At 39.6% G+C, this 14092-nt stretch overlaps 1 protein-coding gene across 1 annotated transcript in view; it reads right to left on the bottom strand.

Annotated features, from left to right (window-relative positions):
- LOC145347729 (nardilysin-like) overlaps positions 1-14092 on the bottom strand; it is a 97787-nt gene that overhangs the window by 38496 nt on the left and 45199 nt on the right. Inside the window, exons 16-21 of the mRNA XM_080195472.1 lie at positions 12693-12816; positions 11940-12026; positions 11715-11834; positions 8984-9035; positions 3627-3777; positions 2053-2180 (exon numbers count right to left, since the gene is read on the bottom strand). Of these exons, the coding sequence (XP_080051598.1) occupies positions 2053-2180; positions 3627-3777; positions 8984-9035; positions 11715-11834; positions 11940-12026; positions 12693-12816 (662 nt within the window). The remainder of the gene's footprint in view (positions 1-2052; positions 2181-3626; positions 3778-8983; positions 9036-11714; positions 11835-11939; positions 12027-12692; positions 12817-14092) is intronic.

The following is a 14092-nucleotide window of genomic DNA, read 5'->3' as shown; positions in this document are numbered from 1 at the left end:
GCAGATAAATATATGGCTGGAGAAATAGTGCAAGGGGATAAATTTTAAAGAGAAGAAAGTCTGGGTAAATACGAGACACAGTAGTTAGCACTGCTGCTTCACAGCGCCAGAGACCTGTGTTCGATTCCAGCCTTGGGTCATTGTCTGTGCGGAGTCTGCATGATCTCCACGTTTGTGTGGGTTTCCTCACACAGTTCAAAAGATGTGCTGGTTAGGTACACTGGCCATGCTAAATTGCCCCTCAGTATAACCAAACAAACGCTGGAGTGTGGCAACTAGGGGATTTTCACAGGTACTTCGCTGTAGTGTCAATGTAAGCCTACTTGTAACACTAAAACCTTAAAAGAGAAAAGGGAAGCCAAACAAAACCAGAACTCACTAGAAGGTGAAAGAGAGAAACATGATGCAAAAAAAAATTCATATGATGACAGATGTCAGATTGATAATCCAAGTAAGGAGCAGTCTAAATACAAATTTCAGAGAAGTCAAAAAAATAAGAGCAGCAAAATAAGAGTGTAAGAGATTTGAAAAATCTTTCAGATTCATATAAATAATTGAACAGTGGGAGATAGAGTAGAACTGATTAGGGACTAAAAAGAGGATTTTTACACGTGGAAACAGAAAGTTTGGCTCAGTACTAAATGAACACTTTGCCTTTTTACCAAGGAAGAAGATGCTGTCAAATTTACTGAGAAACAGGAGGCGGTTGAAATACTAGATGGACTAAAAATTGAAGAAGAGTATTATTAGAACGGCTAGCAGCAGATGGGATGCATCTGGGGATACTGAAGGAAGGAAGGATGGAAATTGCTGAGGTACTGACCACCATCTTCTGGGAGGTGTGGGGGACAGCTGAGTTGATCTTAAAGACAGATGGCATGGTGGGTGGAATTTTATTTCATTCATGGGATGTGGATGTTGCTGGCTGAGCCAGTATTTATTATCCATGCTTATTTGCCCTTAAATTGAATGTCTTGCTAGGCCATTTCAGAGGGAGTTTTAAGAGTCAAGCACATTGCTATGGATCTGGAGTCACAAGTAAGCCAGACCAGGTAATGATGGCAGATTTCCTTCTCTAAAGGACCCTAGAGAACCAGCTGAATTTTTACAACAAATCAGCTATAATTTCATAGTCATCACTGGACTTTTAACAGCCTCTTTTCTGTGTTTTAACCACTCTTGATTCTAGGATGGTGATGGTGGAAGATTCAGCAATAGTTATGGGAAGGTGGTTAGATTTTCTCTTGTTAGTGATGGTCACTGCCTGACAATTGTGTAGCATGCATGTCACTTGCCACTTATGAATGTCCTAGGCACAGCCTATTTGAATATCTGAAGAGTTACAAATGGCATTGAGCACTGCAATCATCAACAAACCGAGGTCATTAATTAATACAAACTTACAGAACATTGCATTAAAGTATTCTTATTTGCATCTCAAGATGTTAAATGACTTTTTAGTGCAGTAGTTCTGAAATGAGTGACTTCTGTGCTGTGATCTTGATTGACTTTACTACACTTACTGTGCACTTCCATCAAGGGGCAATTGAGAAGGCAAGTTTGCGAGCACTTAGACCCATCAGAAATATGCACACTTACATTTTGTTAAAAATACTAGAGAGGAAAATGTATAGTTCCAATAAAATCACTGTCGTACCAGACCCAGGAAGCAATAGATAAGTGACAGAAAAATGGCGGGCTCTGCTTTAACAAACACTAGAGTGGAGTATTTAACATCTGCAATTTCTCAATGTGACCATCAACTTTATTACAATTTTATTCAGGGGAACTGATCAGCAGGGTCAACTTTTCAGGAAAATGCAATGATCTGAAACTAGTCTCCTAACATTTACTTATGACATAAACGCAGCAGATCTAACCCTGTTTATTAGATGTTGTAGGTGATTTTGCAGGCTGAAACAATAAAAGCAGCTGATCAAGTTATCAAACTATAGAAATCAAGTTAAAATTACAAAACGTCACAAGTGTCCCCCATCTAAGCTCATTACCTGAACTAAGTGTTGATAAAATGTTCATGAATTCTTCACTTACTTTCCCAGTTTTTCAGGTTTGATTAGAACATTGTAGTAACTTTTTTTTAATTGTTCCACAATCATTCCAAACACATCTGGAGTAGTTGCAAACTCAGCTAGATGATCAATAATGAGTTGAAACAGAAGCTGGAGAGAAACAAGTTGTTTAAATGATTTAAGTTTAAAGGTTTACAAAACACACATCAACTGGATAGTGGAAAGACAATCCATCCACACTTTTTACTGTTATAAACTGCTTTTCATCATATGGTATATTAAAGGCTAGTCTATGGTCATTCAGAATACATTTTCCCAAATATGCAATCTTTCAGAATACTTTGCCTCTTTAGCTAAATACCAGAAAGCACAAAATTGGGAGGACCACCTCTTGTGTTTTCTTCCTGTGCTATGAGTGAGAGCATTGAAATGTGTTGAACGGAAAGATGAACAGTGTTTGAGGGTGACAGTGAGGGAAAGAACACGGCACTACATTAAAATGAGGGCAAATATTTGTGCTGGATGGACAGTGGGAATGTGAGCAAGTGCAAAGGTAGTGCAATGTTGATCTAAGAACTGATGTGTCAGAGTCAGCTTATAAAGTCTGACTGAGGAGGCTGGTATGATATAGGCAAGTATGTACGTTTCTGACAAGGCCAGAAAGATAAGGGAGCCAAAAACAGGACTCCTTGGATGACAGATAGATTATGATGAAACAACAAAGGAGGGAGTATGATGTCTGGTGAATTCTTCAAGTGAGAAGCAGGTCAAATACAATAAGGCAGGCAGGTGAAGAGGGAAATTAAATTGAAAAAAAAAGAGAATATGATATTAGAGTGGTAAACAACATAAAAGAGAATCCAATCTATTTTCCCTGGAACTAAGAAAGCAGACACTTAGAAGACTTAAAAAAAATCATAACAATGCTGATAAACAAATTAGAGAAAGACTTCGATCTAGTTCAGAAGTCATCATTATAAGGCTCACTCAGATCCAGGAGAAAGGTTAGGAGATCAGGCACATTTTAGAAGAAAATTGAATAAAAATTTGAACTGGTGCAAGACAAAGCTATAAAGACAATACACCAACCAGTGTGATCAGCAATGAATTGCCAGGACAAACACAATAGCCACTTTGTGCGACAAAGCTTTCTCTGTACCGCTATTTTCTTATCTGAATTGTGTCCTGACTCAACATGCTAGTTTCCTCATGGAAAATAAATACTTTTTTGAAAGGCAAAGACCACTTGGGCATTAAAAAAAATCACATTTCTGCTGTAAGGAATGCTCCAAAGGTAAGCTGAGGGAAATTAGAGGGGACATGCACTGCATCGATCCTGTATTTAAAGAGGAAATGCTTGATGGTGACTGTAATAGGAAAGCATTCCATTTCCTAATATTAACTTGATTAGAAAAAGGATCCACCAGAGAAAAATGAGAAAGAATTTAAATATGTTTATATATTTAAAAGCCATCTGGAGCATCAAATTACTATTTTATTCTAAGCATATAGAACAGCTTCTGCAGCCATCAATCAATTAAGGTTTGGGCCTTAACTGAAAGTATTATAATGGAATTCAAATTGACATCTGCTTACCCCAAGTTTGTGATTAAATCCTTTCACTTTGATAACTAGGCCATGCTCTTCAGCCACTATTTTATACTCTAATTGAGCAACATCAGCCTCATATGCAGGTTCAGCTAAATTATGAGCCACGATATTGATGAATAAATCAAACAGCATCAAGCTAGGGGCAAAACAAAGTTACATATTACTGAATGTAACATCCAAACCCACTAGAAATACTAACACTAAAAATGTTATTACAGTTACTATTATTCATTGCTGATTTGAATAGTTATCACGAACTAATAATGCAAGAAAGAAAACAGAAGAAATGGTTTCTTCAGCCCATACAATTTAGTTCTCTTGCAGGCCACATATAACCTGCTTAGAAGTATTTCATTTCACTTTAGTCAACTGAAGAAAATACAGTGTTAAACCAATAGTCACCCAAAAAAGTTATAAGAATCACAAAAAAAACACATCTGACTTCTGGTTAACTACTCTAAAGACCCATACCAAACCCAGGGTTTTTTTTCTTTCAAAGGGTCATTAGTCTGTAGAATTCTCTTCCCCAGAAAGAAGTGGAGGCTGGGTCATTAAACTTTTAATGCTAAGTTATAGATTCTTGAAGGATATAGAGAGTAGACCAGGAAATAAAGGCAGTAAAAGAGATTCACGTGATGTTTTCAAATGGCACAGAAGGCTCAAAGTTGACCTACTCATGCTCCTATTTTGTATGGCCCAAATCTTCCAGTAAGCATCAAGGGTGCCCACTGACCACAAAGATTTCTGCACTCCTTCCAGACTGCATTATTTCAGCTGAGACTTGCAACCCTGGTTGCAGCAGTGAGAAGTCGGCGCAAATATCCCTACGAAAGACTGACAAGCATTAGAGAAGACCAGCTACAAGAGCACCCAATCCCTTTGTACAACTTTAGCTGCTGTTTCAGATGAGGTTTGAAAGGTCTCACCTATTTCAATGTTGGTAAGTGGGTGAGTTAGTTGGCAGGCAGAATCAGTTGGATTAGGTCGGCAGCTAGTGGGTGGTTGCAATGGTGGGAGATCTGAGTCAGGTTGGAGGATAGATTGGCCAGGGGTTGGGATGGTGGTGGGAGAAAGAATCTGGTCAGGTCAGGGAAGGGCTGGTTGTGGTACATAGTACAGTTATACTAGTTAATAATCAGGTATTAGCCAACATAACGTTTTCTGGGTAAAATCCAGTTAGGTCTCATGTTTCTTGCCCAAGTGTCTGACACTGGAGTGGACTGGTTAACGCAAATCAGCCCAACAGAAAAACTTCCTGGGCAATTTCAGTGCACGTGTCATAACTTCTACAAGGTGCCAATGTGCAACACTGATCTGTGCCCCAGATATTGCTTCTCTGGATATCGACAGATTCAAGCTAATAAGTTCCTTCTCATCTCTTTCCAAAGTAAAGTTTGATGTTTCTCAAATCCCCAATCTGTACACAGAGAAACACTGATGATCCAAATTCTACTTCCTACATTGCTATTAAGCTTTACTAATTAATTATACATCATATAAAATCAAAGAATTACATAAAAGTATCAAAATATGACTTTAGATTGGGGACTGAATTATTCCTGTGCACCATAGCCATACTATACCCTCATTCTCTAATGCAGCATTCTTCAACCAAATTGTATAGAAACTTTACAGGAGACCCACAAAATAACATGAAAGTAATAACATGCCAGGTTTGAGACCTCTGGAAGCAGCAAACAATACACACAAGATAAACATGATCCATAGTGAGAGAAGCAGACATATCCAGCTCACTAATATCTCTGAGCAAATACCTGTTTGCTTAAAAGCATTAGGGTACTGGAAGAGAGAGACCTGAGGGTATATGTGCACAAACCATTCAAGTTTACAGAACTGATTGAGAAAGCGATTAAAAAACAAAATGAAAGCCACTTCTCGGCTTTAAGTGGAGTATTGCTTCCAATTTTAGCTAGGATGTGAAGACTTTTGACGGTGCAACCAAGATTTATTAGAATGGTTCCAGGGTTGATGGACTTCAGTTGCATGGATAGAAAAACAAAAGAAAATTACAGCACAGGAACAGGCCCTTCAGCCCTCCAAGCCTACACCAACCATGCTGCCTGACTTAAATAAAACCCCCTACCCTTCTGGGGTCCATATCCCTCTATTCCCATCCTTTTCATGTATTTGTCAAGATGCCCCTTAAAAAGTCACAATCGTATCTGCTTTCACTACAGCACCCATCATCCTGTGTAAAAAAATTTGCCTCGTACGTCTCCTTTAAACCTTGTCTCTCACACCTTAAACCTGTGCCCCCTAATAATTGACTCTTTCACCCTGGGAAAAAGCTTCTAACTGTCCATACCTCTCGTAATCTTGTAGAGTTCTATCAGGTCACCCCTCAACCTCTGTCGTTCAACCCAAGTTTCTCCAATCTCTCCTCATAACTGATGCCCTCTATACCAGGCAATATCCTGGTAAATCTTTTCTGTATTCTCTCCAAAGCCTCCACATTCTTCTGGTAGTGTGGCAATCAGAATTGAACACTATATTCCAAGTGCGACCTAACTAAGGTTCTATAAAGCTGCAGTATGATTTGCTAATTTTTAAACTCAGTGCCCTGGCCGATGATGAAGGCAAGCATGCCAAATGCCTTCTTGACTATCTTCTCCACCTGCATTGCCACTTTCAGTGACCTGTGTACCTGTACACCCAGATCCTTTTGCCTATCAATACTCCTAAGGATTCTACCTTTACTGTATATTTCATATTTGTATTAGACCTGGGGTCGTTCTCCTTAGAGTGAGATGGTTAAGAGAAGATTTAATAGAAGTGTTCAAAAATCATAAAAACGAGAGAGGGGCCAGATAGAGAAAGAAACTATTCCACTGGCAAAGGGTCTGGACAGTAAGAAGTCTCACAATACCAGGTTAAAATCTAACAGCTTTGTTTGGTAGCACAAGCCACTAGCTTTCAGAGCACTGCTTCTTCATCAGGTGAGTGGGATTTCAATTCACAAACAGGACATATAAAGACACAAAATCAATTTACAAAATAATGGTTGGAATGCAAGTCTTTACAGGTAAACTAGTCTTAAAGGTACAGACACTTAAGGAGAGAGGGTTAAGCACTGGTTAAAGAGATGTGTTACTGTCTGCAGCCAGGACAGTTAGTGAGATTTTGCAAGCCCAGGCAAGTCGTGGACGTTACAGATAGTGTGACATGAACCCAAGATCCTGGATGAGGCTGTCCTCAAGGATGCGGAACTTGGCTATCAGTCTCTGTTCAGCGACTCTGTGTTGTCGTGTGTCATGAAGGCCGCCTTGGAGAACACTTACCCCGAAGATTAGAGGCCAAATGCCCGTGACCGCTGAAGTGTTCCCCAACAGGATGAGAACGTTCTTGCCTGGTGATTGTCGAGCGGTGTTCATTCATCCGCTGTTGTAGCTTCTGCATGGTCTCCCCAAAGGGCTCCCTTTAAATTGTGCTTAACCCTCTTTCCACTCACATTGTCTGTACCTTTAAGACTTGATTACCTGTAAAGACTCACATTCCAACCATTATTTTGTAAATTAAGTTTGTGAACTGAAATCCCACTCACCTGATGAAGAAGCAGCGCTCCAAAAGCTAGTGGCTTGGTTATCAAATAAACCTGTTGAACTTTAACCTGATGTTGTGAGACTTCTTACTGTGTTTACCACAGCCCAGTGCCAGCATTTTCACATCAAAGGGTCTGGAACCAAAGGATACAATTAGACTAACCAAAAAAAACAAAAGGAATACAAGGAAAAACCTTTCACATGCAGTGACTGGTTAGGATCTGAAAAGCACTGCCTGAAGTGGTGAACACAGATTCAATCATGGTTTTCAAAAGGAAATCAGGTGCAGGACTAGCGTGCTGACATGCACAGAATACAGTCTTTGTTACTGAGATCACTGGGCTGGTGTGACCAAGCATTTAGCGGTGAGAGAGGACCTATTCAAGACTGCATCTTCAATGGAAGTGTTCTCATGGGCAGATTAAAGGGAGTTGTAGAGCATGCAGTCCTGCTGGATGAGAAGCACTCAGATGAAATGCACATGGATTAGATCAGATATTGCCTTTGGCATCCCATGCAATCCTTACACCCTTGGGGCTTAGATGCCTAAACTGGCCTAGGCCATCTTCCTGTTCGGCACAGGTACATCTCCACGCTATTTTTCACCCACCCACTCCCCAGCTATGTCCATGCCCCCCCCCCAGCTATGTCCATCCATCCTCCTCCCCCCCACAGCTACATCCGTCCGGCCCCCCCCTACTCTTTTCATCTGATAATCAATCCAATGCCTCACACTTCAAGAAACATATTGAGATCTCAGCAGTCTACCACAAAGCACAAGATCTTACTGCGGGCATCACTCAATGGTCCAGACACCACAACTGCATCTGATGTCCAACAACCTTCTCAGTTGTTGTCCTTGTGAGCAATGGCTTCAGTTGTAGCATCTCTGTGACTCTCTCAGGGTCACAAATAGGGGTGAGAAGCCAATTCTTAAAAGGTATATCCCATGTCCCCAGAATCCATCCATGAAGTCTGGTGACAAGAAGGGTTGCAGTGCACTGGACTTCCAGAAGATGATGGTAGTGTGGCAGCTGCTGGGATACGCAGTGCACAAATGAATAAAGTTCTGTGGTCACAGACCAGTTAAATCTTGAAGGAGAGTTACTCCCACCTGCTGTTGAATCTCACTGGCCACTGACTTGGCATCTTGATTGCTACATGGGTGTAAGTGATGATGCCATGCACGTATGGGAAGCCGTAGCAACTGACCTTACCTTGAAATCAAGAGCCCTCATCTCACCCTATCTTCCTGACTCAGGAAGGGACTAAAAAGTGAAGCAGCTCAGGGATTACGGCCGCGAGGTGTAAATGAAATGGTTAGATTAGAACATCAAGTCAGGGTTATGTGGGTCAGGTCCAGACAAGGGGATCTGAAGTTAGGAGTGTTGTTTCTCCTTCTAATTCCTTCAGAGTAACAATGAGTGTAAAACTGTAAGAACAATCCGAAGTCAGCAATTTAAATTGCATTGTCGGGTGTTTCCCAGCCCAGTGCAATTGTCCCAAGGATGTTAGCCCTTCTGGACAATTGCCAGAAAAAACCCTTATTTGGGAACTTCCAAGAGAGATGCCTGAGCATGTCTTTGAGGTATCCTCTAATGCAATGCTCGGGTGCCAAGAAGATATAGCCTCTTCAATCACGTTTATTTCTTAATGCCACAGCTTATATATACAAATTAACTAATTAGTTTATTGAAAAATGCAGTAATTCTGAGCTTCAACTGATCTAATTTGTAATACACTTAATGATTTCTCTGGTTATATAATTATATAAAAGCTTACCTTTCCGGAGATTTATGAACTTGGGGAGATATTAAATGAAATCGAATGTAACCTGCAAAGCAAAAACTTATATCAACATCATAGAGAGCAACACTGCACCTAATAATCTGCTGAAAACATTTACTTAATCCCTTGATATAAAAAAAACATAAAACATTAACTTAGCTTAATTAAGTATAATCAATTATGCACTTCCCCTTTATGGCATAAGGCATAGTTTACCATGGAGATCACACATTTATGAAAGATCACTTAAAAGCAAATATACAGCTATTTAATTTTTGACACTATGCTTCACGTAGTAACAATATTCCATGTAGATAATCCTTGGTGACATGTACTCTACAGAGGCAGAAAGAACATAGAATTCAGAAGGCAGGAAATGTGATCATCAGAACTACTATCAAACCATTGAATATGGTGAAAGCACCCAAAACTACAATACCTGCTCACGAAGAAATGCCTTATGATGCAAGACAAACCAATGGGGAACCAGGAAATGGCAGAGGAGTCATATAAATAATTTGTGACAGTCTTCATGGTGGAAATTTCTAATAATACTTCAAAAATACTAAATAATCAAGGAACAAAAGATGGGGGAGAAAATAATATAATAACAATCACTAGATAAAAAGGTACTAGGGAAATTAATGGGGTTAGAGGCCCAATGTCCCCTAGACCTAATGGGTTGCATCCTAGGATATTAAAGGCAGTGACTATAGCGATAGTGGGTGCATTGATATTAATCTTCCAATAATTCATATATTCTGGAAAAATCCCAAAGGATTGGAAAACCGCCAAAAAGGGAGACAGACAAAAAGCAGGCCACTTAACATCTGGCATTGGGAAAATGTTAGAGTCCATTGTAAAGAATGGAATAGCAGAGCATTTAGAAAAATATAATATAAATCAAGCAAATCCTACGTGGCTTCATGAAGGGGAAAATCATGCCTGACAAATTTATTAGAATTATTTGAGGTAGCAATGAGCAGGACAGAAAGGGGAACCAGTGGATGCAATATATTTGGATTTCCAAAAAGCATTTGAGAAGGGGTTGTTGTACAAAAGACTAATAGGATAAGAGTCCATGGTGTTGGGGCTAGCATATTAGCATGGATGGAGGATTGGCTAACTGATAGGAGACACAGCTGGGATAAGAGAGGCATTTTTAGGATGGCAACCTGCAACTACTGAAGTGCCAAAGGGATCACTGATGGAGCCCCAATTATTTACAATATATATTAATAGCTTGGGTGAGGGAAGTGAATGTACTGTTGCCAAGTCTGCAAATGACTCAAAAATAGGCAGGAAGACAAGTGGTGAGAATAACAGAGTTTAGAGGGATATAGGCTGATTAAATGAGTGGGCAAAAACTTGGCAGATGGAATATAATGTAGGAAAATGTGAAGTTATGTACTTTGGTAGGAAGAATAAAAGGAGCTCAATATTATTCAGATGGAGGAGAAAGACTACATACAGAAAGCTGCAACACAGAGGGATTTTGGGGTCCTCATGCATAAATCACAAAAAGCATGCAAGTTTAGCAGGTAATGGGGAGGCAAATGAAATGCTGACCTTTATTTCAAAAGGCATGCAGTATAAAAATAGGGGAGTATTGCTAAAACTATACAAGGCATTAGTTAGAACATATCTGGAATACTATGGACAATTTTTGTCCCTTTATCTAAGGAAAGATATTGTAGCATTGGAGACAGTCCAGAGAAGGCTCACTAGATTAACCCGATATGGAGGGATTTTATGAGAAGATGTTGAGTAGGTTGGGCCTGTGCTCAATGAAGTTTAGAATATTGAGAGGCGACCTTATTGAGACTTGTAGGGTTCTCAGGGGGCTTGACAGCATAGACCAGAGGGCATAATCTCAGGATAAGGATTGCCCACTTAAGAGGAGGAGGAATTTACTCTCAGAGGGTAGTAAAACTGTGAATTCCTTACTATAGCGAGCCGTTGAGGCTGGATCGATAAATATGTTAAGATAGGCATTTTTAATCAGCAAGGTTACCAAGTGTAATGTGGATAAGGAGGGAAAGTGAAGTTGAGAATTATATCAGATCAGTCATGATCTCATTTAATTGAGAGCAGATCTGATGGGCCAAATGGCCTACTTTTGCTCTTATAGTCTAATGGTCAAAAAAAGAAACTGAAGTATGATAAAGAAAGGAAGTTGCTCCCTCATCAAAATATAATGGCACAAAAATCAACTGAATGCGATCAGGAAACTTAAAATGATAATGTGCCCTACAATTAGAGAAATAACCAGACCAAAATTTACTTAAGTTATCTGACTTCTGGTAACTCTTAAACAAACAAACAATTTTAGTTCTCCACTGTTACAGCGTGCTCCTTCAATGAGGAATTGAACATTAAGATCAAATATCTTCCAGGTACATTCTCAGTCTATGCTAAGTTTGCAGCAGCAATCAAAACTCTACAATTGACCTATTAGTTAAGGAAGTGCAAATTAACTAGCACCTCTGCTTCTGATCTAGAAAACCCTATAAGTGGATTTCAGGCTTACGATAGTATCAGGCTTGGTTGAAATGCTTTCAAGTGGAATAGCTCACTGGTACTTAAGTGATGGTGCAAATCAGTGAGGGTCACTTGTATATAGAGTGGCATTCAGCAATCTTGGAACTGTACAAAGTGAATAAAATGCTGCTGCCCCTTTCAGTTACATTAATCACGCAGAGAAAAACAAAATCAAGTAACCTACCTTTAGGAATTTGAAACTTAGTGTCTTTTTTGTACCACAGACGACCATGCTTGTTATCCAAAACTTTCACAGGATAGGCGGTATCAGCACAATCCGATCTCTTCAGCGTAAAATCAGTTGCTGAAAAAATGAAAACCGTTCCTCTGGTTCAATTTTTTTTTGAGATTTTATTTTGTGATTTTAATCAGCTGTGAAACTAAATACAAATTTTAGTACATCACTCACCTATATACTTGTTTTGTTCTGGCAAATGAAGAGCAGGGTTCAGTGGAAAGTCAACTGCCCACAGGTCAGCCCAATACTCGTCAATATCTGTCAGCAACAAAAAAATGAAAATATCTTGTGAAATAATAAACCACCAGCGGAAATCTACTGTGATGTGTTTGGTTCTTAAATGAGACAGAACAGATAGAATGCCAACTGCTCATCCATGGAGAAATGAACAATGCACATGTAACAGGCTGTATAAGTCACATGCAATGAAGCCCATGAAAAGTTATTTCAAAACAAAATGGGCACATAAATTGTTTCTTTAAATTTGCTCAATTATATAAATGTCCTCATCCATGGAGATGAAGCAATTCTGTCAATAGTTTTAGCATATGGTACTTTCTACGCATAAATAAATTCCGCACTTATCACATTTCACGGATGTCAAGTTTTTGATGGAACAATTTTGGAGTTTAAAGATCTACATGCAATAATCTATACAAATCACAAATGCGGACCTAGACGTGGATGCTTCAGTGCTTCAACTGATTGATCTGCCTCATCTACAATTATCTTCTACTCATCTAAAATCTGTATTGTAAAACCATATCCTAAACACTTTGTTCCAACACCTTCTCATCTCCGGTCTATATTTGTTTAAATCCAATGTCTTCAACTGGATATATAGCAAGAAGCCTGCCCATTTCCTTTATTTCTATATCATCTCTTTGTTCAAGACAAGTTCAACACATTGTAAAGCCACTTTACCTTCTACATCATATGAAGTCCCAAACCACTGCTCATTTAGCGTACACTTCCCCTCATTGTTGGGTGAAAGAAGAATCAGATTTGCCTTTTGTGGAGTGAGGAGGGAAGCAGCGGCATCAATCACCTGTAAGCAAAATATATCAAATTTAAAAAAGACTCTTCCCATTGAACAAAGAGAAAAATCTACTTTGTATTTAAAGAGATAGTTCATCTACATGGCAACTTTGTACACATCTATGAACAAGGAGCAGGAGTAGGCAATTGGGCCCCTCAAGCCTACTCTGCCATTTAATAAGATCATGGCTGATTTGATAACCTCAAATCTGCAACCCACCTACCTCCAATAACCTATCACTCTCTTGTTTACCAAGAATGTTTCCACCTCTGCCTTAAAAATATTCAAAAGACTCAGCTACTTTTTCAGGCAGAGTTCTCCAATTACTCAACACAAGATAAGATTTCACATAATCTCTGTTTTAAATGGGTGACCCCTTATTTTTAAACACTGCTCCCCCTGCCCGCCAGTTCTAAATAAGAACATAAGAAATAGAAGCAGGAGTAGGCCAGCTAGCCCTTCGAGCCTGCCCCGCCATTCAATAAGACCATGGCTGATCTGAAGTGGCTCAGTTCCACTTTCCCACTTTCTCCCCAGAACCCTTAATTCCCTTGCCTACCAAAAACCTATCCACCCATGTCTTAAATATATTTAGCGAGGTAGCCTCTACCACATCAACGGGCAGAGAATTCCAGAGATTCACCACCCTTTGAGTGAAGAAGTTCTTCCTCAACTCCGTTCTAAACTGCCCCCTCCTTATCCTGAGGCTGTGCCCTCTAGTCCTGCTGTCCTTTCTGAGCGGGAAGAATCTCTCTACCTCTACCCTATCCATCCCCTTCATTATGTTATATGTCTCTATAAGATCCCCCCTCATCCTTCTAAATTCCAACGACAACAAACCCAATCTATTCAGCCTCTCTTCATAGTTCATGAGGAAACATCCTCCGCACATCCACCTGTCAAGAACCCTCAGGATCTCAATATGTTTCAATCAAGTCACCTCTTCCAGTGGATACAAGCCTAGCCAGTCCAACCTTTCATTATTAGACAACCCGCCCATTCCAGTTATTCTCTGAACTGCTTCCAACGCATTTACATCCTTCGTTAAGGTGACCAAGATGTATTCTGTATTCCAGACACAGTCTCACTAGTGCTCTCTATAATCTCCCTACTTTTATATTCAATCCCCTTGCATTTTAAGTAACTAATTGATGCGTTCAAGAGTGATCCTAAGTACAAGACAGTTCAACTCTTTTCTTCCAAAGGATATTTTTCATAAAACTATCAAAAAGTAATTGAAATGTGCATGTTCCATATCTTTAGCTAACTCATCAATTCACAATTA

The sequence above is a fragment of the Carcharhinus amblyrhynchos genome, chromosome 9 (genome assembly GCF_965287045.1).
Source record: "Carcharhinus amblyrhynchos chromosome 9, sCarAmb.v2.hapA, whole genome shotgun sequence".
Taxonomy (NCBI): domain Eukaryota; kingdom Metazoa; phylum Chordata; class Chondrichthyes; order Carcharhiniformes; family Carcharhinidae; genus Carcharhinus; species Carcharhinus amblyrhynchos.
This window is presented reverse-complemented; position numbering and strand designations above follow the sequence as displayed.